This window comes from Astyanax mexicanus, chromosome 8, assembly GCF_023375975.1.
Source record: "Astyanax mexicanus isolate ESR-SI-001 chromosome 8, AstMex3_surface, whole genome shotgun sequence".
NCBI classification, from domain to species: Eukaryota; Metazoa; Chordata; class Actinopteri; order Characiformes; family Acestrorhamphidae; genus Astyanax; species Astyanax mexicanus.
The window spans coordinates 27,334,822-27,360,124 of NC_064415.1; the positions used below are offsets into that span (position 1 = coordinate 27,334,822).

The following is a 25,303-nucleotide window of genomic DNA, read 5'->3' on the forward strand; positions in this document are numbered from 1 at the left end:
TGATTTAACAAAGCTGTTTTTTATTTTTATATATACAGCTCTGGAAAAAAATGAAGAGACCACTTTAGTTTATGAATCAGTTTATCTGATTTTGCTATTTATAGCTATATGTTTGAGTAAAATGAATTGTGTTTTATTCTATAAACTATGGACAACATTTCTTCCAAATTCCAAATAAAAATATTGTCATTTAGCGCATTTATTTGCAGAAAATGAGAAAAAAAGACGCAGAGCTTTCAGAACTCAAATAATCCAAAGAATACAAGTTCATGCTCATAACGTTTTTATAAAGTTCAATCAAAATCAATATTTGGTGGAATAACCCTGGTTTTCATGCATCTTGGCATGTTCCCCTCCACCAGTCTTACACACTGCTTTTGGATAACTTGATTTCACTCCTGCTGCAACAATTCAAGCAGTTCAGTTTGGTTTGATAGCTTGTGATCATCCATCTTCCTCCATCTTCCTCTTATTATATTCCAGAGGATTTCAATTTGGTAAAATCAAGGAAAAACATCATCGTAAAGTGGTCTCTATTTTTTTTCCAGAGCTTTATATATCTAAATCATTAGATTGTCATAACAATCAGAGAGCATTGGTTTAAAGTATTTGACCCAGAGTGACACAGAGTGTACAGCCCCATGGTTTCGGGTTCTGACGCAACAGTAACAGTGGTAAAAATGCTTATCTCATTACACTTAAGTACAAATATACATCACTATGGATACATACAGGTGATGTTTACAGACATATCCATGTATACTTACTTACATATACATAACATAACTGATACACATCAAATGTTCAATGGCTTTAAAGAGAAAATGTGTGCTGCAAGGTTCGGGGTGGGGACTCTTTATCACAATTAGAGTACACTATTGTTACAATGGAATTGTTCTATTTAAGCATCACAGTGTAGGATCATCAGTGCTACAACACATCTGGAACAGTGGCAGCTTAGTGGACCAGGTCTCGAACCCACAGCTCTTTAATCAATTCCCTTAAACTACTATAACTGAACCACCACTGCCACACGCTACAAGATAACAAATTTACATGTATGTTTACTAGCATAGATAGAAAGAATGTCTTATTCCCACTAAAAAAAACAGCAGCTCCTTTTGGCATTTTTGCTTTAATGTGAGCTGTGTGGTTTGTAAGACATTCCTTTAAAAGAAAAGAATAGGGGTCTAAGAAAATATCAGTATATCAAAATATTTGATTGATTGATTGATTGATTGATGATATTAAGTTTGTCAATACTGTATAGATACTCAAAAACACAGTATCAGCTTTTAATTCATCACAGACAGACAATGGTTCATGTTTTGTGTTTGTCTTTTAAAACCTGACTCTGAGATATGAGCATTGTTATAAGATGATATTTAAACCCAACGTGGACATAATATAAATATAATATTCAATTGAGAAAGTGCCTAGTAAGCCCTGTGTGGGTTTTTTTTTGTACTTTCTCTGGACTGTACATAAATTTAAAAAAAGTAAAAAACAAAAAAATATTGAAAATATTGAATACTGGCAATCCCTGTTTGATAGCAATGTATTGTAATGAAATTGCCATGTTCTTGCCAATATGCAACCCTTGCAGAGAAGCAGAACTGTGTCAAAATGTTGTTTTTTTTTTCTCAAACCTTATGTATATCTACCCTAATCTCTTATAATATTGCCACAAACTTGGAAAGACAAACTTGGAAAGACAAAGCGTGCTGGCGGTAGTCACAGGATGGATGCAGTTACAGGGGAAGGGAAGGCAATGTTCACTTTACCCTGCTAAACGGGTGATGTCACATTTCATTCCGAAGCACGGGGTGAGAAACTCTTGCAACAAGAGAAGGAGTGAACGAGTGCACGGGGGGGGGGGTCGGGGTTTGTGAGAGGGTGTGTATCTTTGGGTTGGAGTTTTTTGACTGAAATCTCAGGTAGAACTGACCCTTACGGATTACTGTGATTAGGGTTTTTTTCGTGAGTTATCTCTCGTTGTTCTACATATGTATGCATACAGGTTGTTGTTTATGTTTGTGTGCGCGGTGTGTCCTCTCTCGTTAAGAACGCTTCGTTACCCTCCAGATCCCCCTCTGACCTTTCGGCTGCTGGCAGGCTCATCGGCGGTACTGAAGCGGGGCGGCCTGTCATTTATCACTGGAACCAGCAGGAAGGGCATGCCATCAGAACCAGCAAAGCCAAGCGGGCCAGAGGAGCCAGCTCCACTTAAGTGTGTAGGGGTGTGAGAGAGAGAGTGTGTGTGTGTGTGTGTGTGTGTGTGTGAGAGAGAGAGAGAGAGAGAAAATGAGAGCTGGTGAGCACACGTGTCTGAGTGTGTGCTGAGGGGGAGAGGTTACATCCCCAATATCAAAAATTTATGGTAATTGAAACCGCCAAATCTTTGTGGAAATGCAGTCAATTTGATTCCGCGGCAAAAAGGTCATGCTATTCAATTTACACTCAATGCTGAGTACAGTAGCCGGCAAAACACCTGAAAGCAAATGATCTTATCAGAGTCCGCTATTGCACCCTCACCCCACTGCATAAAAGCTATTTGCTGATTACTAAATAAATGCATTATCTTTTACCTTGACTTCCATTGTGCTCGCTCTTGCTCTCACTCTCGCTCTTGCTCTCGCTCACTCTCGCTCTTGCTTGCTCGCTCTCTCTTGCTCTTACACTCGCCCAGGGGTGTTGTTGAAGGAAGCTTTGTCAGACCTTGACTTTGTAAGGGGATTATTCCTGTGTGTTTTTATACACACTTTTTTACCTTCTAAGGGCACGACTTTAGACTACAGTGTATGTAGGTTCAAAATGTGTAAAATGCAGAGACTAATCTCAGGAAACACAGCAGCACAGCTTACATCACAGGTGTATACATCCTGTGTAAGTGTAAGATCGAAAAAAATGGGCCTTAGTTGGATCTGAATGTCAAAATATGGAAAAATAAACCATTTTTGTAGTGTACATACTACATAGTGCCAATCATCTGTCAACTATGTAATGCATACCAACGAAATGTGATAAGTGTCCTCAAACATTTTTTTATTGAACGGACCAATAAAAAAAAATTTGCTAAAAAAATGACTTTTTACTTTGTGTTTCTTTTTTCTTTTTATACCCAACTCACTTATGCAGAACTCCCTCATAATTTGCACTAAGTCCCCTCTGACACATGATACATCCAATACGCTTGAAAGAAAGTCCCAGACCCCCAGCTGCATGATACATCAGCCAACAGACTCCTGTGCTGGCCAGAACTGCAGTGCTCTATTGCCAGAACTACAGTGCTCTCTCAGGCTCCGGCTGCTGATGCAAAGCAGCATAACCCTGAATTCAAACTCTCTATTCTCAGCACACTTTTTTTTCTCCATGCTCCAAATGTAGATTAGACTAAAGTAAAATAATCTCACCTGTCTTGCTCCCAATAATTGTGTGTAGGTAGCTTTGGACCACTGCAATCCTGAACTAGAGTAAGCGAAGATGAAGGTGATGGAAAGATTGTTTCTAACAATGCTTAGCTTTACTTAGAGTCACAATAAGGATTCAAGGATTCAAGGAGATTTTATTGTCATTCGCATCACATGTGGTACATGAGGTGGAACGAAATTGTGATCTCACGATCCAGTTTTACACCCAAAGAGCTGTTATTAATAGATATATAGATAAAAAAGAATACAATAAAAGAAATAGAATATACAAAATAGATAGATAAATATCCCAAAGAATAAAAATAAATAAATAGAGAGTAGAAGGTTAAATAAATAGAGAGTAGAAGGTTGTGTAAAATGTGAATACCTTTTAATATTCTCCCAAATTACTGCTTCAAAGACCAGCCATCACTCTTTCCCAGAATAATCGTCATAAAGCTCTCAATCCAGACTTTTAACCAAAAAAAAAGCCCTAAGCCCAAAGTGACGCTATTCTGACATCCCAAACGTTGCAACCTTCCCATCCTGACTAAAAGGACTAGGATTTTAAAGCGCTGTTGCATAAGTCTAGGGAGAAGCTGCGTTCCTGGAATCTGGAGATCCAACCTCGCCGACACCAGAGGGCTGAACTATTAAATAATCCAGGAAGTGTCCGCGCTGAGGCGCTCTCCTTCTCCCTCTGCCTCACTCTCTCTCTCTGAAGTGAGGTGAGCCAGACACCCAAGGCTTATTGGCTCAGTGTTTCCGGCCAGGTTAGAGAGAGACAGGCCCCGAAAGGCTCTTAGAAGAGATTACCCACCCGGCCTAAAAATAGCCCACTCTGGCTTGCCTCTACTACTCACAATGTAGCTAATGCTAATGCTCCACTACAGAAGTGCCCAAGAACTACAAAGCCTTTTAAACAACTCTGTGTGTGTGTGTGTGTGTGTGTCTTTAAGTGTGTGTGTCTGTGTATAGGCCTACCCACGGCTGTGGATTGGACTGTTGTATGGTATGTAATTGCACAGACTGTATATAATAGCCTGTATATAATTCAGAAACGCAGAGTGTGATTAAGTCTTTGCCGGCATGCGGACGCTAAATCCTCGCATGTCCCTCGGGTTGTATTTACATGTTTGTTTATCCACACTGATCCGTTCAAGCTGTTTACTGTCAGTTTAAGCTTCGACTGTTTTATTTATTTATTTATTTTTACGTTTTTAGAATGCTTAACCCTTTAAATGACACGTCTTCTTGACAGATTTTAACCATACAGCAATATTATGTAGCATTTTTAGCTTAGAATGACAAAATTAATGTATATGTAAATCATGCTGGTGCATCTTTGACTTAAAATAAGGAAAGTAGCATCTCAATTGTTTGCGATGCCCATTTTGGGGTCAGAAAGCTCCTACTGCACTATGAGACTCTGTTAAAGTGGAGCTAAAGGGGCAGTGGAGAAAAAACTTTGCAATAGTGTGTAACATAATTGTGAAATCTTATGTAATAACACATGGATATGTATGTAATAGTCTATAATTCTGTAATAATGCATGCTTCTGATTCTGTGTCTCTCAGCTTGTCCAGAAATGCATGTCCTATAGCACTGGCTTAAAGTTGAATTGTACCACAGATGGCATTTTCTTGTCCTGTCTAACTCAAAATCTTTTATTAAACAGTGATAATGGAACTGTGGTATAATCTCAATAATATACACTCGAGGTTCGTGCTATAACGTGTAAGATCTTCGACCTACGATTGCATCACAGCAGTGCCAATATTACACGTTATAGCATGAACCTCGACTGTATTATTGCTTTATTTAGACACTTTGTGACTGTAGGGGGAGCCCAGAAGCAAGAAATACCTTGAACTCTTGAATAAATGTAAAAAATAAAAGACCTAATATCTTTAAAATGGTACGTTTATAGGAAAGCAGGAGCAGGAAAGAAGAAGAAAACATATTTTTGTTTTAATTTCTATTAGTCTATTATCATTAAATGCTTAAACCATTAAATGAACAGTTTGACGCCTACTAATAAGTAAAAAAGAAAAGGAAAGCAAAAAGACAAAACAGAGCTTAAGCAAGTTATGCAATTGCGAGCGTGAGGCTTTCACACTTCAATAGGTTAAGGACAGTGGTTGAGGATGCATCAGCACAAGTGCAAAATGTGTGTTAAAGGGTGACCTATAAAAGGAACAGCGGCTTCCCTTGCCCCAGTAAAAATGTGATTTAAAAAGGGCCGATCCTTCCATGTCGTGGAAGGGGTGGCCTTGCTGGTAACACGGTGTCACTCACATACGTGACCCTCTGCAGTACTTCGCTCCTGACCTCAAATACTGGTCCGGTCAGCTGATATTTACGCCACTCAGCTCGGCTGGCATAGTACAGTGTGTCCCTGCGCCATGACCGCCCAAAGCTTTTTATAAGCAGACGAAACTTTAGACGTGCCGGGGTGGCTGAGGTAACACCGCTGCACTCGCACATTCACATAGACACACACACTCACACACACACACACACACACACACGGCAAAGCAAGCCGCATTAAATAGTGGTAATGCTTGCGGTAATCCACACTGGTGACTTGAAAGCAATAGATGGAGATTAGTACGCACATGTAAGTGTTGATAAACACAGCTGGAACACAAGCACCGTGTTCCATGTGTTAAGACACTAATTTATGAATGCATATACTGGTACATATCATTAGAGTCATGCAAAGGTTGGAAATTTTGAATTTGAAGCCAATGGCAAGTTTATAGGAAAAAATGAAAAAACACAGTTTGTGCAAAGAGCATTTTGGAGCATTTCTATTGGTGTATTCATCATCATTTTTTTTGCGTATTCCATTTTTTCCCCTATCACTAGTAATGCCCCAACACCAGGAGGGTGAAGAGTAGCACATGCCTCCTCTGATACATGTGAAGTCAGCCCCTGCCTGTTGATGCAGCATTGCAGAGTAGCATTACAGCGCACTTGGTTCCGATACATCAGCTCACAGACGCCTTGTGCCGATCGACATCAACCCTTGGAGTGATGTGGGGATGTGGGGAAGAGAGCGCCATCTACCCACCCAGAGAAAGCAAGGCCAATGGTGCTCTCTCAGGGCTCCAGCAGCTGATGGCAAGCTACATGAACGGGATTCAAACCAGCAATCTCCCAATCATAGTGGCAGCGCTTAGCCCGCTGCACAGCTTGGAGCCCCACCATCATACAATTTTTTAAAGCAGTGTAAAATTCCAACTGCCACAATCAATTTATTTAAAAAAAGTGAAAAAAGGCAAACATTTTCTTGACAGCAATATTGTTTTTACATTTTACTGAAATAATAATAATAATAATAATCATAAACTTAAAAAAAAAAAAACATAACTTTTATTCTCTCATGATTGCACTCCAATGCCGGTCTCTGTCACCTTCCTCTCACACCAGGGGTGTGTATTAGGTAAGAAAAAAAAAAACTGCCCCCAAGATGAGAGTCAAGTGACTTCTCTCTCCCAGTCGCCAGTTCTGCATTCTGTACCACGGTTCAGATTACATACAGCACAATCCGATCTGAAAGAGCAGGGCCAGGGGCCAATGCAGGCATATTTAAGGAATCGGAATCGGATATATTTAGCCCGATTCATAGCCGGTCTTCTTTCGAGGACTATTTTTATCTCATCAGGCTGTATTTGCAGAGCTTCCATAAACAGTGCGGTGCAATTTCAGAAATGAACAAGCTGTTTAAATCTTCACAGGGTGGAAATGTTCTAAAGTGCATGGTGAAAGCTAATACCTGCAGTGCTGGTGTTCCGACCGCAGGACCGCAGTTAAGCTAGCAACCTTTCCTCAAAACGGGGTTAAACTAGCCGCACGTAAAATGTGAATGCGCTGCTGTTACACACTTGGCAGTAAAAGTAACGGTGCATTCAAGGCTGAGGAGGAGTAGCTCCATCACTTCCCTCAGAATAGATCAACCTGAAAGAGTAAAACTGGAGGTTCTATAGTTTTACAGAAAATTGGATTCTATTTTTATGGTGGATCTACCAAAAGGTTGCATTCATTAGAAGACTAGTATATTGTCACTTGTATCAACATTTTTGCTTGTTTTAGACTTTTTAAGTCTAAAGCAATTGTTTTTTTATAATGTGTCAAAATGTCATTATGAACCAACCAATAAAAAATAATTCAAATGACTTGGAATAAAACCTTTTTACATTGATTTCCATTGATTGTTTAAGCAAGAGTTCCTAAGATTTTTTGCCCAACGTTCAACTGCATGTCTATTAAACACAACTGAACTGAACGGTGTAAAACTCGCTATTGAATGTAACCCTACATCCAATCCTAACCCAAACTCTAATCTTAACATATTAAGATTGGGTTTAGAGTTAGATTTAAAGTTTAGGTTTAGGTTAAGTTTAGGGTTGGGTGTAGGGTTAGATTTTAGGGTTGATTAATGGTTAATGTCAGTTGAACATCAACGAGTCCATAAAATTGACCATCCAAGTAAAGTGTTACCTAATAATGAATTAATAATTAATGGCCTGACCATTCCTGCAGTCTCTAACACACGTTTATTCTAAAAACAAAGTGGTCTGGTAGGTTGTTGGATGTAACTGCTCTCTACATTTTGACAGCATTTTATAAATAAACAAAGTAAACAAAACAATACACTCAAAAATATAGAATTTCAGCGATTCAGCAATTGAATAACATTAACCTGCATTAAAAGTACTCTTCCATATTCTCTATGCAATTACACCTTCTCACCAGAGAGGTCTCTAAATCTCCAAATCTTTAAGAACTGTTTTTTTTTTCCTCATGCTGTAATTCTACGTTTTAGCATATAAAACTGGTGTTAATGTACTTTAATGTAATTGTAATGTGCACTGCACACATATTTTATCAGTACTTTTAGTACAGTGCAGGGAGTGCAAATAAGAGATGTGCCAGTGACTGTAGAATATGGGCAGACAGTAAATTACTGAAAAAAGAGAGAGATATGTGAACAGAAAAATGTATACAGCAAAGAATGGAGGGAGGGAGCGAGAGAGGGGGTGGAAGTGTGGAGAGCTGGGCAACAACCATAAGATGTTAACTTGCTCTTTTCCAAACATGCCCTACAGGGACAATTTTCCAACTGCAAGTGATGCTTCGTCCTCTCCCTCTCTCCCTCCCTCCCTTCCTCCTCCCCTCCCTCATCTCCTCCCTCCTCTCCTCCTCTTCTACTCATGCTGTCTTGCTTTTCATTCCTCCTCTCCTCCTTCCCTCTACAGTAAAGCTGCTGTGGGTGAATATATTGGCCTGCTGGAAGTCCAGCTTCCCCTCTAAGGTATCCAGTCTGACTGTGACACATTTAAAGGATGTACCGGATATAAATTGCTGTAGAGGCCTATATGTGAGTTTACACTTTAACTTCTATAAAGCATCAATAATGCACTAATAATGAAATGTAAATCTCCATTTTGCTACACAAATGTTTTACTTAGAATTTGAATCTGACAGTAGTTGTTTAAATTTTGCCTAAAATTTATGATAAATAAACCAACAAAAATCTTTTTTTTTTTACTTTAAATTCCATTAAACCTTCTGCTGTAAATGTGCCATGTTGGAGATTCGAGGTTTCTCAAATGACAGAGATTATATATTACTTAAATATTATTTTAACAGTCATTACTAAATACATTTGGCAGTCCCTAAACAATAGGATGAAAAATAATATCCTTAAGATTAATTACTGAATAATTAGCCTACAGTTCAAAAAGTTAAAAAATGGATTTTATTGATTTTTTTTGGATTTTACTAAACTTTTTCTCATGTTTTTTTTTTTTTTGTGGAAAATTTTATATTGGGCCTTCTGCACTAAATTTAAGTATGATTTTAGTTTGTCGTAACAAATCTAGCCAGAACTCGTCAGTCACAATCATTATTATCCACTACGCTGTCCAATCTGGATGCTAAAGCTTTATATGACATACAGCTCTGGAAAAAAATCAATTTCTGAATCAGGTTCTCTGATTTTGCTATTTATAGGTTTATGCTTGAAAAAAAGTATTCTTTTATTCTATAAACTACAGACAACATTTCTCTTGTATTCCACATAAAAATATTGTCACTTAGAGAATTTTTAATTGCAAAAAAATGAGAAATGGCTAAAATAACAACAAAGATGCAGAGCTTTCAGACCACAAACATTCATATTCATAAAGTTTTAGAAGTTCAGAAGTTCAGAAATCAGTATTTGGTGGAATAACCCTGTTTTTTATTCATAGTTTAATGCATCTTCGCATGTTCTCCTCCACCAGTCTTACACACTGCTTTTGGATAACTTTATGCCTTTACTCCTGGTGCAAGATTTCAAGCAGTTCAGCTTGGTTTGATGGCTTGTGGTCATCCATCTTCATCTTGATTATATTCCAGAGGTTTTCAATTCAGTAAAATCAAAGAAACTCATCATTTTTTAAGATCAAGGAATGTTTAAATGCCTGCACAACTTCAGAAATGCAATTTCTCTCAGGTCTCACTCGATCACCGATACCTCACTTTGCCATGCCATTAGCACTCTGGCCACCTGAGGTACCTCCTTATGATCAATTTACATGCTGTTATCCCATGACGTTTGCCATGCTGTGTATTTGTCTCCTTATGTAAATGTAACATTTTAAAGATTCAACGTTTTGCTACAACAGCGGAAATGTGGTGACTTTAGCTCAACGCCAGCTGACACCAGCGAGGCCCAGCAGCAAGAAATCTAAATATGTAAATATGAACTCCATCAAAAGCCCCCCTTCTCAGATTAAAAGTAGCAATGAGAAAAAGATCTCCCACATTATCTCCCGAACCGTGCGCTTAAATTACACAAACGCCTTTAAAGCAAACGGCGAGATCAAAGCTGCCCTGCCGGCAACAGATCCTCGCTGGTGAGATGACACAGCACGGTAAACAACAGACGAAAAAAAACAAAAAAAACAACCAACAGTCGCCGCAGAAGACGGAGGCTGTTCGGCGGCAGCAAAGTCTACAGTCATTTCAGCATTGTTAGCATTGTTAGCAGTGTTTCAGAGTCGGCTGACACTGAGCCACTTACAAATGCATGTGCTTGGAGAAGGAGAGCGGGGACGCAATCCTCTCCTCTCTGTGTGTGTGTGTGTGAGAGAGAGTGAGTGAGTGAATGTGTGTGTGTTTCATAAGTGTTCACTTGAGGAAATCATATTATACAGCACAATATGATAATGTGCTCGGCCCAGCTGAACTGCTGCAGCTCAAGTAGTGGTGTGCCTTCAAATGTCAGCATAAATTTGCAAATTAAACATGCGAAGCCATCAGCAGTCACTGTTAACGTGTGCATGTGTGTGTGTGTGTGTGTGTGTGAGAGAGAGAGTCTTAGAGACAGTGTGTGTGTGAAATCGGAGGTATGCTTGTTGACTTTGGAATGCAGCAAAGGCAAGGTGTAATCAATCACCCTCTCCTTCTATTGTTTGATGTATGACTGGGCAGATGTGTCTGTGTGATAGATAAATGAATTAGCAGACAAGCAGAAAGCAAAGCAGCTACAGTGGGAGCTGAGGGAAGTCTGGGTGTTTGTGTGTGTGTGTGAGATCTGATGGGGCTCTTCTACTTTAGATATTAATGCTTACACGGGCACACACACGTATACCTCATGAAAAAAGATAAGTAATGTTTACTGTAAACTTTTAGTTATTATGCCTAAATTGTATGTTTATTTCATTGATTTGTAGTTTCCTGTTATATAATACTTTGCATTATAATTCTACTTTGAATGTTATGGTCAGGTGAATTAAATAGATTGGTATTTAGTCTTCTATTTGATTTCATTTAAGTAAAATACAGATTTAATCTACTCAAAGAAATGAAAATGTGATAAAGTGAACAACACAGAGTTACTGCAGCTCAAAAAATTATGCTTGTTCTTACAGCCTACAACATATAGGCCAGGCAGGTCATCACCTAAGGTAGCCCAGGAGGGAATCACTACACACTGATTAGTGAGTGTCAAAAACTTTGGGGAGAGGGGGCACACCCATTATGCAAATAGTTTGTGTTAGAAGCCAATGAAAAAAAAAGATGCGATTGGCAACAGACCAAACTAAACCAAACTAAAGTGATTGAACTCAAAGATCTTTGTTTGAATGTATATGTGCCTAAAAATGTTCACCTGATTTAAAATATTTAAGCAATATTTGGAAATATCCAATTTGACATAAAACCGTAACTTATATTATATTATGTGAAATCTTATATTAAACTTGCACAATTACACAATTTATCAATATTCTTCACACATATGAGCGAAATAGCACCATTTAAAGTGATGTGCAAGTGTTCTTTTATATTTAATTTCAAAGTTTTTTGTTTGTTTGTTTGTTTTTGTGCTACCAATAGTAAGCAGCCCTATTCAACTTTACAAGCAGCTTTTATATTAAATACATATTATTATACATTCTATATTAAACACAGTGCAAACATAACATGCTTGTATTTCAGCTAAATATAAGTAAACTGTAAAATACAAAAAATCAAGTTTCTGACAGAAACTATAAATGTCTATCTGCTAACATTCCCTTTCGGCAGCTTCTATATTGTAAAGATCATGTACAATCTTGATTATCTCATTTTGAAAATTGCTTTAAAACAATAATTCGATTAATCATATTAATTAGATGAACCCTCCAGCCTTAATGCAACATGAGCAATATCCTCTAATATTCTACAGTATATTAAATCTAATAATGATATAGCACAATGTGCCATACTTATCAAACCTCAATATGAAGTCTACTTCATTCTTAATTATGAATGTAATTCTGCATTATTCCTAGAAGCCCATTATAGAAAGGAGAATGATTATAGATTTTATATGATTTTTAAAAAATAAGTCTTTTAACTGAATGACCCCACTTATGTTTTGTACAGGATGTGCACTCATACAAACACACACTCAGACACACACACACACACACACACTGGCGCACAAACACACACACAGTCCCCTTGGCAGGAACACCCCATGAACAGCTGAGTGCTAAGTCAATGTGTGGTCATGATCGGTCTTGATCAGGCCACCCCAGCCACACTCAGACACCTCGCAAAAAAGTAGGGGTGTCGCTTTAGCCTTTTTACATTGTGATGGAGTCAGGATCGCTGGCAGCACACTCCAGCTTTGAAATGGCAATAACTCCTCATTGGATGATCTAATACAGTAGGGCAGTCACTGGGCAGTTATTTTGACTAGGTGTCAAGTGCCCTCAAAATAACAGGCTGCTGTGATCTCTCCCGGGGCCAGGGGCTGTTTCATTCCGTGCACGGTACATAGAGAACACACTTCAGCTCTGGATACAGCGGCGGGGACCATCCAAGAGTCAGCATGCCAGACTTCCATCACAGAGAGCGCCAAGTATAGCGTACGAGTGTACGAGTATATATCGGGAAGAACATCGCTCCTCCATAACTCCACCAGGAGACTGCTCTGCACTGACTACACTCTGCCTTAATCTGAATTTCATGACCGCTTTTTAAGACAGACAGCGTGTTCTGCAACAGAACCTCAGTTTGAAACCCAGCTGGGCAATAATTGGTGGCATATTTTATTTAGTGATATTTAAATGAATGAATAAATCTGTGAAGACTATTCTCAGGGTTGCTGGAAGCATGCTCACAACCCTGTCTTTTCTGCCAAGTACAGATTTTGTACTTTTTTTTTTGCAGTTTTGTCCTTCGTGATTGGAGGACTGATAGAAGCGCTGATGTCGCACGCTCACGTCAAACAGCTCCTCTTCAAACAGGCCTGATGTCAACAGTTTCATCACCTCTCAGTTAATCATCATCCAGCAGCCTGTTGAGCCATAAATTCTTCCATTTCTGTGAAATTTGGCTACTTAGTTACCACTCTTTTACATATTACCTACTTTCCTTAACCGCTGATTAGATTGAAATTACAGGCATGTCAAACGTTTGAAAAAAAAAAAACGATGCTCAATACTTCAAGAGTAGAGACTTATATACATGTGGTGTGTAACAGTGAATGTCTTGATGATAATGATGCTGATGTAAAACAGGAAGTTGCACACTGCTAAAAGGCACAGAAATATAAAAAAAAAATTGCACTCTGCCCTGCACTAAACAGCGTATCTTAAATGGAAAGAAAGAAAATGAATGAAAATGATACTGGGCAACCATAATCTGCCTCTACCACTGCATTAAATATGCTCAGACAGTATTTTGTGCATACACATTGTGATACATGTCAACATTGACAGACAAAAATCATGTATCTCCAAAATGGTAACTTTACAGTAGAGAGACATACAGCTCTGATAAAAAAAAATAAGAGACCACTTACAAATGATGAGTTTCTTTGATTTTACCAAATTAAAAGTCTCTAAAATGTAACCAAGAGGAAGATTGATGATCAAAGGTCATCAAACCAAGCTGAACTGCTTGAATTTTTGCACCAGGAGTGGCATAAAGTTCTCCACAGGCAGTGTGTAAGACTGGTGGAGGAGAACATGCCAAGATGCATGAAAACTGTGATTAAAAACCAGGGTTATTCCACCAAATATTGCTATCGTAATAGCTCGTGGCACATAAATAACAACAGTACATTTAAATGCAATAAAAAAAGAAACTGTTATTAATATTCTTTTGTAATAAATTGTTTTGAATAAAGTAGTTGATTTCATGTTTAGATATTTAAAAGAACAAAGCTTGGTTCCAGATTAATCCTGGATTATATTGACATCATAAAACCATTACTTTTGTATGATGTAATTTGTGTTTATTTATATAATCTAATATCTAAGATTAATGATTCATAAAGTATATTCTAAACACTTCTATTCTTGCAACAAAACAAAAATACCTAAAAGTACCTAAATGTTTGCACAGAACTCTATATATGTATATAAGCTTAGCCTCTATTTGACATGTGACATTACAGTATGTTAATGAGTACTGGAATTATGCAAAAATGTTTTTTTTTTTCTTCTTTTAAAAGAGAGCGAGATGGGAAAGGACCTTGTCTTCGAGTGCCATGACTTTTACAAATGTGCTGGTGAGTTGTTGTAACCCTGCTCCTGTCCAGTCCAAGGAGAGCGCTGGTGGGTGACAGTGCGGCCGTGCTGCTGGGCTGGCCGGCACCGTGGGGCATAAGGGAGGCCCCCCGCGAGCCCCAGCCTCCGCTGCGGTTTGGCCCCAGAGATGGGCCTGATAACTGGGAACTGAACTGGCACTGAAGGGCATTAGCTGTCATGTCACAAACAGTCAGCAGGCAGCGCTGCCCTACTGGCTCCTATCTCTCTCACTCATCTGCCTGCTAGCCAGCCCTGCACGGCCCTGCAATAATGGGACATGATGTAAAAATGTCAGAAAAGAGCAAGACACGAAATAAATGACTTCACTGAATCCGATTCATTAAAAAGGCCTGAAGCGGGATGCGGAGGGGGGTGGGGGGGCTTGCTGACTGTGTGTGTGGTGTAAGTGTGTATGTGTCACAGTAGGAGAGAGTACAGGAGAGAGAGAGAGTGTGCCCGAGTGTGTGTGTGTGTGTGTAAGAGAGTAAAACAGGCAGGAGATTGTGTGTGTGTATGTGTGTGTGTGTGAGTGTGAGAGTGTGTGAGATCAGAAATCTAGGCAGGCCACCTATTAACTACACTGCAGTCATGCGGGTTAAGAAAACATTGCCAGGGGTTTGAATGGGAGCAGGGGGAGGAGATGAAAAAAGTTCTGCCAACTCGCTTTTACACAAGAGCTGGCCATTTATTAACCTGTCTTCACGTCGCCCGCCGAGCGCTATAGTGACCCACGCAGGACAGCAGCGGCAGTGCACTCCAAACACACAGGCCTAAACTGGGGGTATTTATTAATGCCTCACACCGCTGCGGGGTCTATTCAACGCCCCCGGCCAATATCAGGGCCACAGGCGTACATCACTTGCTGAAAGCTACTCCACGTATAAAAGTGTAGTGTTACAGTGAGGGTGCACCGGCCTTTCAAACGTCTAGTCAACAACAAACTGCTATAAATATATGCTATAAATATTTATAAATACAGCTCTGGAAAAAAAAAAAAAAAGAAACCACTTTAGTTTCTGAATCAGTTTCTCTGATTTTGATATGAACATTGTTGTTTTATTCTATAAACTACAGACAACATTTTTCCAAAATTCCGAATAAAATATTGTCATCTAGAGCATTTGTTTGCAGAAAATGAGAAATGGCTGAAATAACAACCATAATAGCAAAAGATGCAGAGCTTTCAAACCCTGAATAATGCAAAGAAAACAAGTTCAGAAATCCATATTTTGTAGAATAACCCTGGTTTTTAATCACAGTTTTCATGCATCTTGGCATGTTCTCCTCCACCAGCCTTACACACTGCTTTTGGATAATTCATGCCATTCCTGGTGCTGCAAAAGAATTCAAGCAGTTCAGCTTGGTTTTATGTCTTGTGATCATCCATCTTCCTCTTGATTATACTCCAGAAACTCATCAATCTTCCTCTTAATTACATTCCAGAGCTTTTCAATTTGGTAAAATCACCTTTTATTTTATTTTTTTAAGTTGTCTCTTCTCTTATTATTTTCCAGAACTGTATATATTTATATATTTGCCGAAATAATTAGTCAACATACATGAAAAGTAAAGTTTTAATCAGGATCTATCAGGGAAGATCTCTGCAACAGAGACATATTTTAGGCTTTTACTGTATTTTATGTACTTTTTTTCCTTTACCTCTTAGTTTACAGTATGTATGATTATGATTGACAGCCCTGTACCTCCTGCACCTCCTTCAGAATAAAAGTCTGAACATTTAAACGGCTTTACTATAGAGTCATTACAAAAGCTTTCATAAAGGGAAGATAGATTATAGATTAGTCAGTAAATGGCAACATTATATATTGTATTTACAATTTGTGAACTGAGAGGTGATAGTAAGGATCCCCTAAGAACACACACACAAACACACACACACACACAGCAGTGCTATCACATCATGGCTTAGCCCCTCCATGACCCCCTGACACTGATACTTTACTTACTGTGTTCAAGACACAACACACACACACAGGTATTTTTATCCTGCCCTCTTTCCCCTTCCTCTTTGCCACAGGAACCATGGGCCCCCACAGAGTGACTGTAATACACCACAGAGTCACTGTACAGTCCCCAGGGCCACCGCCAGCACAGAGCCTTGTACACACACACACACACACTCGCAAACAAGCACCAGCCAACCGAGCCATACTGTGCGAAAACAGCCACTGCTCTTTTACCAAGCGCTTGCCTTCTACTGACGAACAGCAAAGCCATGTTATCGTCCCCCTAACCCCCCCTCCCCCCCCTCTCTATCTCCACAGATAAGAGCGTAATGAACTAGCCGGTTAGGCCCGGCCTCGGCCGCGGCGTTTCATCTGCCACATTTCTTCTCCTCTGGACTTTGCTTTCTGTGTGAGTGATGGAAAATGCTACACAGTAACAAGTGTAAAGCTTTAACCCCCTCCTCCTCCTCCTCCTCCTCCCCCTCTTTTCGGCAACATGACAGCACTGAAACGGGCCAGGCTCGTTTAGAGGCTGACATGCTTGATTTACTGCTAGACCAAGATGAGATTTCAAACAGCGGGCGAGTAGAACAGAGAGTTACTCCACGGACCCAAAATAAACTATAGTATGTGCGGCATTAACGAGGGAGGTAATGTGCGGGTCACTTGAGGTAGCAAGTCACGGTTGCCTCCGATCCACAATCGGCAGCAGCAGTGTGGCTGAACCAATGCTGTGTTCAGCTGCTTTGAGTCTACATTCGGCATCTTTTCTATTGTATGTGAGCAATTTAAAGGAGAACTTCAGTGTAAAATTGATTTTTGTTGTAATAAAACATGATCAAAAGTATTTATCAAAAGTACCTTTGATAAATTGCACACCTCCGTTCTCCCAGAGCATTCTGAGATCCAGGATTTTAACAGTTTGTCCAAACACCCTTCAGACTGGGTGAAATGGTGCATAATTTGCCAGATAATTATCTTTTTCCACAGTTATCCAGACTCAAAGTAGCTCCTGGCACCGGCTACTACGCTATGAGGAGTCTACATAGACTACGGGAGCAATGGCGGCATTTGGAGCTGAAGTTTGCGTTATAGGATATAAACAGAGGTTTTTAATAAGCTTCTTGTGCACTTTTTAAGTTATTAATGCCTCGTTTTAATTGTCAGGGCTCTCCTGGAGCTACTTTGAGCCTGGATAACGGTGGAAAAAGCGTTTTATTGGAGGCAAATTGTGCCCCGTGTCACCCAGTCTGAAGGGTGTTTGGACAAACTGTTAAAATGGGAGAATGGAGGTGTGCTATTCATCAAAGGGAAATACTTTTTATCATATTTTACTACACCAAAGGTCCATTTTACACCAGAGTTCTCCTTTAAGCATTGATAAGGCACCTGTAGATTTAATGCAGAGCTAATGCAGTAGACAAAGGTTGGCGGCTTATCATAATATCAATATCTTATGAATTAGTCAGTCCGGAGTATTACCCTCCTTTGTACTTTCCGGTGTATACTAAAAACCTGTACGAAGCAGTTTATCCAATATTAACTGAACTTTCAAAGAATTCAGCATTCACTGTACTGTAGGTTATCTCTAATCACTGACAATCAGGGTGTAAAAAAATGCAATATACTGAGACATTATGCTCTGGAGACACCAGTCACTACTTCCTCTGAGATCAGGTCCCACCGGTTCAATCCCAATCCTCACACAAAGCCTCAATCAAAAGCACACAGAAAAAAAAGAGGGTCCTCCTTACCTCGAACAGGTTGGATGATTCGTTGCCATACTGGCTGGAAATGATTTCTGATTGGTCGCTGTACCACTTGAGTCCACCCAGAAAGCTATCCGCATCCAGGTCGCTGACATCCAGCTCGGAGAGGTCCAGTTCAGGCAAGTCAGGGCACAGGGGTTGATCTTCCCCAACCAAGGCAGCGCACTGTAAAAATAATTGAAAAAAGTGATAATTTAGTCATTTGTCTTCATTTAATAGCTAAAGTGATGCTAATAATAGTGGCTGCGTGCCAACTGTGTGATAAACACAAGAGTTATTCTAACAAAGTAACATGTTTTTATCAAAGTAACAGGTACAAGTGCTTCAGTTTCTGAATCAGTTTCTCTGATTTTGCTATTTATACGTTTGGGTAAAATGACCATCTTTGTTTTGTTCTATAAACTACGGACAACATTTCTCCCAAATTCCACATAAAAATATTATCATTTACAGCATTTCTTTGCAGAAAATGAGAAATGGCTGAAATAAAAAAAGATGCAGAGCTTTCAGACCTGAAATAATGTAAAGAAAACAAGTTCATATTCATTAAATTCAGAAATCAATATTTGGTGGAATAACCCTGGTTTTTAATCACAGTTTTCATGCATCTTGGCATGTTCTCCTCCACCAGTCTTACACACTGCTTTTGGATAACTTTAAGCCATTCCTGGTGCACAAATACAAGCAGTTCAGCTTGGTTTGATGGCTTGTAATCATCCGTCTTTCTCTTGATTATATTCCAGAAGTTTTCAATTTGGCAAAAGAAAAGAAACTCGTCTTTTTTTTTTTACCAGAGCTGTACATCACTGCAGGTTCTTCAATTGCTTTTGCTGCTCTGTGCTTGCATTATTAATATCCACCTTTATTTTAATATTCTTCCAGACATATGAAGATCTTTCTTTTTTGTTGTTTTGAAATACACAACAGAATCCATCTTAACCAAAACCTAGTCAAAACCTTGCCAGTTCTGAGTATGTACATATCATGCATTACTGTTTGAGTATACCGTACTCAACTTTTATCTATACTGCCTAGTATGCATTAGGCTTTAACATCTAGTATGCAGTTGAGATGCACTCATGCATTCAGGTGCATTTAAAAGGAACCAATAAACTTCACTGAGGTCTATGTCCATATATAAGCTCTTGTATTGTTATAATAAAGGTTCTTAAAGAGTTTTTTTTTTTTAGCTTGGAGAGTTTGAGGACTATCCAAGAAACTGTTTTAAAACTGAATCAAATCTTTACACTCTCATATATCTCATTTACAAGCATACTAATATGTAGGTTATATTTATAGTTATAGCAATCATTACATCATATTGAGCTCGAGGATGTGAGGTTCAGACCCAAATTGAATAAATTCAACTGTTAACAACTGTTAAGGTTCCTGGAGGGTTCTTGGCTTGGATAGTTCTGAAAGAACTGTTGAACTGGCACAGAACTCACACATCTCTTTAACAAGCACAGTTCTAGTTCTTTAAAGGCCATTTCTTAAGGGAAGAATGGCCATTGTGGATTCTCTGTGGAATCAGTCCAAATACCCTTTCCTGGCAGCTTTGCTTTTAAGAGTGTGGGGTTTAAAAGATTAACTAAGGAAGAGGAGCATTTTTGTTGCAGTCTATATATACTGCATTTTTAGAAGCATTAACTGTTTGTTAATGATTGCATTTGATGAAATAACATTATATGGAATCTATTTGCATTGACTGTATTACTATTTTTAAAATACAGTTGTTGTTGTTACCCTGTAAGTGACAATAAAGAAGCTAAAAAAAAAAAAAATCTTTGCTGTTTTTCTTCTAAAGTGACTTAATCTTAAAAGCTCAAGGTGCTGTATTTCCTTTCCAACACTTTTTTTTACAAGTCTAAGGATAACACATAATACGCTGCACTGCATCTGTTTTTTTTTTTCTGTTTCTGTCAGAGGAAGACATTTCTGCTGTGCAGCGCTGCCTATTAATATTTTGACTGTTCACCGGCTGCCTCACTATGCAACAGCGCGACAGCTGCAGCGTGGCTCCTCGAACACAAATTATAGGCTTCATCGAACTGCTAACACTGGGATCAACACACTTAAAACTTGCCAACCTTCAATTCTATCCGAGGCTTTTATAACACTACTCCAACACATCACACTGCCTGATGCTGTCTTTGTAAACAAGTTCCTGGGATGATCCTGCCAAGCTGTACTGTACTGTACTGTGTTTTTTTCAGCCCCTAGAATAGTTATATTAAGACCAGACACTGGAGACTATGAAGGAAATGTCATTATGTCACACAGACAGCATCCTGTCACCAATGTACGTTAGTGAAGTCATCAAAGGCAGGGAAAATCGTGCTCTAGAACATTGGTTCCCAGCCGTAATCCTGGTCGAGGAGACCCCCTGCCCTTCATGGATTAGTGTTTACCCCGCTCCCAGAACACCTGATCCAGTGAACCAGCTAATTAACAAGCCTTTCCCGAGCTGAAGGTGGTGTTAGGTATTACGTACAACAGGAAACCACTAAAATGCAAGCCACGGGGCCAATTCTCCAGAACCATCACTGAGAAACGAATACACTGCTTTAGAAGACACTGCTTCAGAAGAAGGAAGAAAGGCAGTGTGTGAACCTTCTCTGAACCTTCAAAGAGAAGAAGAAACAAGACAGAGTGCTTCTACGGGGGGTAAATCACACTGACCGCAGGAGGTAAATCATAGAGTATAGCTACATTAACCCAGTGGAGAAGGCAGTGTGGGCAGGTTCAGTCGAAACGCTTGCGCTGCATCCATAATGTGGCACACACCTTTGCACCTACTGCACTCTTGCGTACTCTTTCGGGTTTTAATTATGAGTGTGTGTGTGTGTGTGTGACTATGCTTACGCATCGCTTTCCTGCACGAACGTTTCCTCTGTCCCTCTGCTTTCTTCCAGTGATCTGAGCTGTATTTGTGCAAGCTTAGCTCAAAATGCTTTGGATGTGTTCTATTTTTTTATGTGTTGCCAGGTTTTCAGCTCTATTTGAGGACTAAATGCCCACAAGATCAAAACACTGACAAAAATACTGACAGTTTCAATGTGGACAAAAAAATGTTGAAACAATGTTTAATTGTTAAATGGTTATATCCAATAAACTCGAAATAAATGTTATGTCTTTGTCTAATATGTGTGATAATCCTTATGATTTTATTATATTTTGATCACAAAAATCTTTAAATGTCTAAATGTAAGTGTTGAAAATACAACAAAACTGCAAAATAAAAGTAAAGTTTGTAAGCAGTTTTTGAGGGTTCGTTGTTCTATATAAAATAACATTGTACCATAAGGGTACATTACGTAACAGTACTTCAAAACACAATGTCTCAGCTAATTATTAATTGGCACCAATTGAAACACTATTAATTATCGTTATTTTTTATTTTTAAACCAAGGTTTTGGTTCTTTATTATTTAAAACATTCTTAAGCATAAAAAAATAATGTCTAATTTTGTCTTAACTAGTGGCAATTAATAATTAGTTGAGTCATTACTTTAGTTAACCATTTAACAATATGTATTACTGTCATAGACACTGTTATTTTTTGACACTTATTATTTTAAACAACTTCTGCATAATAAAGTCTTCACTAAACCCTTTGAAAAGCATACTTAACATAATCTATAGTGGGTTACATGTTGTATAAATGTCAAAACATAATTCAATTCATGTTCGATTTAACCAAAAATAAATCTGGAAATGCCAGCTGGGAATAAATGGACCAAATGCGTGAAGTATACTTAGCAAATACACATTAGGAAAATGGCTTTTCATACAAAAATATATATTTTTTATTCTTATCAAGCTAAAAATACCAAAAAAACAAAGAAGCCCCAAGAATGCCTTATAATTAGTTAAGCCTTGGAAAACTAGGTATTCCAGTAGCTCCAGTAACACAGAAGTCAATGAAAGAAATTTTGAAATAACACGAAGACTGTAATAAGTAACACAAGCGGAGTGTGTATTCTGTATGTTCCGAGACACACAGAAAGAGAGAGAGAGAGAGAGAGAGAGAGAGAGAGAGAGAGAGAGAGAGAGAAATGAAAATGGTTGAGCTATGGGGGGCGGGGCTACTTCTCACCCACGAGGCGCACGAGCATGACGCCAGAGTTCGACTAAGGGCGCGTGGCCAGAAGACCCAAACACACGCACGCACGCGCGCGCGCACCATCAGCGAGCCCCACTTATGAGCGAGAGAGAGAGAGAGAGAGAGATGCTTTGATTTAACACAACACACAGACTTTCAGCTTCCACGCGCGCCCCGCCAGCTCACTTTACAGCGCGGAGGATCTAAAGATACACACGCGCGCGCGCTGCATTTCAGCTTTTCAGACTATAGCCACTTCCCCAGGTGATAGGAAAAGAGAGAGAGCGAGAGAGAGAGAGAGAGAGAGAGAGAGAGAGAGAGAGAGAGAGAGAGAGAGAGAGCACTGCTGCTGCATTTGTGCACTTTACTGGAAAGCAGTCTTGAGGAAGACTGGAGGTAGAAATGTGTGCGACAAACACGCTAAACATCCAGAGAAAAAAAACAACAACTCGATATCCAACGTCAGACTCGAGTCCATCTACACCATAAATAATTGACATGTTCCACACTGCTCCACCAGTGGGCTTCATTTGCTGCTCCAGAGAATCCAACCAGAATATAAATAAATAAACAAACCAGCCTCAGAGGCTATACTCCACTGATATATCAAAGTATATTGCAATACTGTGTATGTATTTGAAGGCGGCATGACAAGTTAACTTTTCTCTTTGTTTTACTCAGAATTTCAGATTTCACGAATATGTTAACGTGCTTTTATACGATAACAGTTTTCTCAAATTGAAAATTGATGATTTTAAACAATTGCAGTATAGGCTATATATGTATATATACTGAATCACACAGTATCGTATCGCGTTCTTACTCAAATTGGCAAATTGTCAGTCACTCAAACAGAGAGATAGACAGACAGACAGGCATATAGCCTGGATATATCTGTATGGAGAGACAGTGAGTCTCTCAGCATCAGCGCGTGCACGGTATACACACACACAGTGTGAGTAATCTCCTCGTTTCACTCCACTTCCCGTATTAAACACGTTCTAAACAAGCCGCTGCAGCACGAGCCGCGTCTACAGCGCTGCTCCTCATCAGCTCGCGCCAGCGTTCAGCTGCGTTACTTTCCTCCATCCACAGCGCTGGTGCTGCTGCTGCTGCTGGAGCTGGAGCTGCTGGTACAATCCCGTCCACTCTCTCCCTCTTTTTCTCTCCCTCATCCCCCTGATTCTCACACGCGCTCTCTCTCGTTCCTCCAGACTATAGCAGGATCTCATCCCTCTCTCTCTCTTTCTCTCCTCCGGGCTCGGTTTAAAACGGCTCGGCTCAGATCCGTGAGAAGAAGTTTCCGTGGACAGCACTTGATAGGCTTCATACAGATCAGAGGTGCCGGGGTTGCCAGCCTACTACCTGTGTGTAGGTGTGTGCATGAGTGTGTGTTTGAGTGTCAGTGTGTGTGTATTTGTGTGTATGTGTGTATAGGCTACGGAGATCCTACACACAAACACATACAAACACACATACAAACACACACACAAACACACATAGTCACACCGACCCCCAGTTCACCTGCTGCTGCACCCCCGGTTCTCCCCAAGCTCGAGCCCGAGCCCAAGCACAGCCCAAGCTACCATCACATCAAAAAAGCAAGAAAAAAAACATGCCAGACAAAACAACCAGAAAAAAGCTCAGCTCCCTCAAAAGCTCATTTCTCTTTCTTAAAAAAAAAAAAAAGATTAAAAAACAGAAAATAAAAAAAAAAACGGACCCGTGCGTTTGTGCGTATTCCCGTGCATTCATTTCGAAGCTCCCGTTACCGGATAAAGCAGCCGGTGCGCTCAAATCGCATTCAGCAGAAGTGCATTCAGCAGCAGCCAAGCCACCAGCCCAGCTCTCCGATGCTCTCTCTCTTTCTCTCAGCGTCTCAGCCCGGAGCTCAGACCGGTCGTTAAGTTTGCCGTTATTTCTCACCTCTAGTTCTCTCCACACCGCGTCCTGGTTGCACCTGTCCCACGCCATCCAGCCCCTGAATGACGGTTGCGAGAGAAAAACGTGTGTCTTAAAAAAAAAAAAATCAGAAACAAAAAAAAAGGGGGCGTAAAAAAAACCCAAAATCAAAAGGATGACGGGAAAGATCCGAGCGGCTCCAGCTTTCAGCTCTCATGCAGGGAAGTGCCCCTCACTGCGAGCGAGAGAGCCTGGGCGACCTGTCTTACAACTGCTCTCCATCACATGACAGAGCTATTAAAAGTAGGCAGGCGAGTGACTCCCCTCTCGCCGCTACTCGCCGGTAACGTCACGGAGAAGAGGCGGGGCCTCCGCGTAGTAAAAACCTGCCCGTGCTCTTTTTCCTCGCTCTTCTCTCCACTTCCCACCCGTTTAGCGGAAGGCCACGCCCACACGCTGTGTAGATTGGCTGAAAAGACCCCGCCTCTTTTGCGCTGCGATTGGCCGGCGAGCCGCTTCTGCCGGAGCCTGCTAGGAGCCTGCAGCTCTCGAGCGCTGCGAGTCAAGCTGGAACGATTGTAGCCAATCAGAGCGTTGGAGGGAGGGGCTTGTCTGGAAACGAGCGGAAATAAAATAAAACGCTCTCTGACAGGTTCTGTTTCCACACTGCTCTTCCTTCTGCTTCTGCTACTGCTTTATATTTCTACTCTCAGATTATACATATATATATATATATATATATATATATATATATATATATATATATATAGAGAGAGAGAGAGAGAGAGAGAGAGAGAGAGAAAGACTGAAGCGCACGTGAGGGAAACAGCAGCTCACTGTGTGCTTTAAGGCTATGTTTAGACGGCACTGGCTTCGTTTTTAAAACAATGAGTAAAACAATGAGTAAAGTTAAATAAATAAAAAAAAAACGTGCGTGATTACTGGCTCACAAAAACAAGAATAGGGTGTGTGTTTTTTATTTTGACAGCTAGCAAAAGCCTTATAATCCCCAAAACATCTAACGTTAACGTTAGCTACAGTGTTAAGCTGTTTAGATGTTTAGGTAAAGGCT

General features: G+C 39.8%; 1 protein-coding gene across 4 annotated transcripts in view; it reads right to left on the reverse strand.

Annotated features, from left to right (window-relative positions):
- ppargc1a (peroxisome proliferator-activated receptor gamma, coactivator 1 alpha) overlaps positions 1 to 24,531 on the reverse strand; it is a 55,774-nt gene extending 31,243 nt beyond the window's left edge. For 3 of the 4 annotated variants that reach the window (XM_022678317.2, XM_022678316.2, XM_022678315.2), the window contains exons 1-2: positions 24,256 to 24,527; positions 18,211 to 18,390 (exon numbers count right to left, since the gene is read on the reverse strand). In XM_022678317.2, coding sequence (XP_022534038.2) covers positions 18,211 to 18,390; positions 24,256 to 24,303 — 228 coding nt within the window. In that variant the 5' untranslated portion in view covers positions 24,304 to 24,527. Of the gene's footprint in view, positions 1 to 18,210; positions 18,391 to 24,255 lie in introns of all 4 variants that reach the window. The other variant, XM_049482471.1, reaches the window with a different exon arrangement.
- Between the last annotated feature and the right edge of the window lie 772 nt (positions 24,532 to 25,303).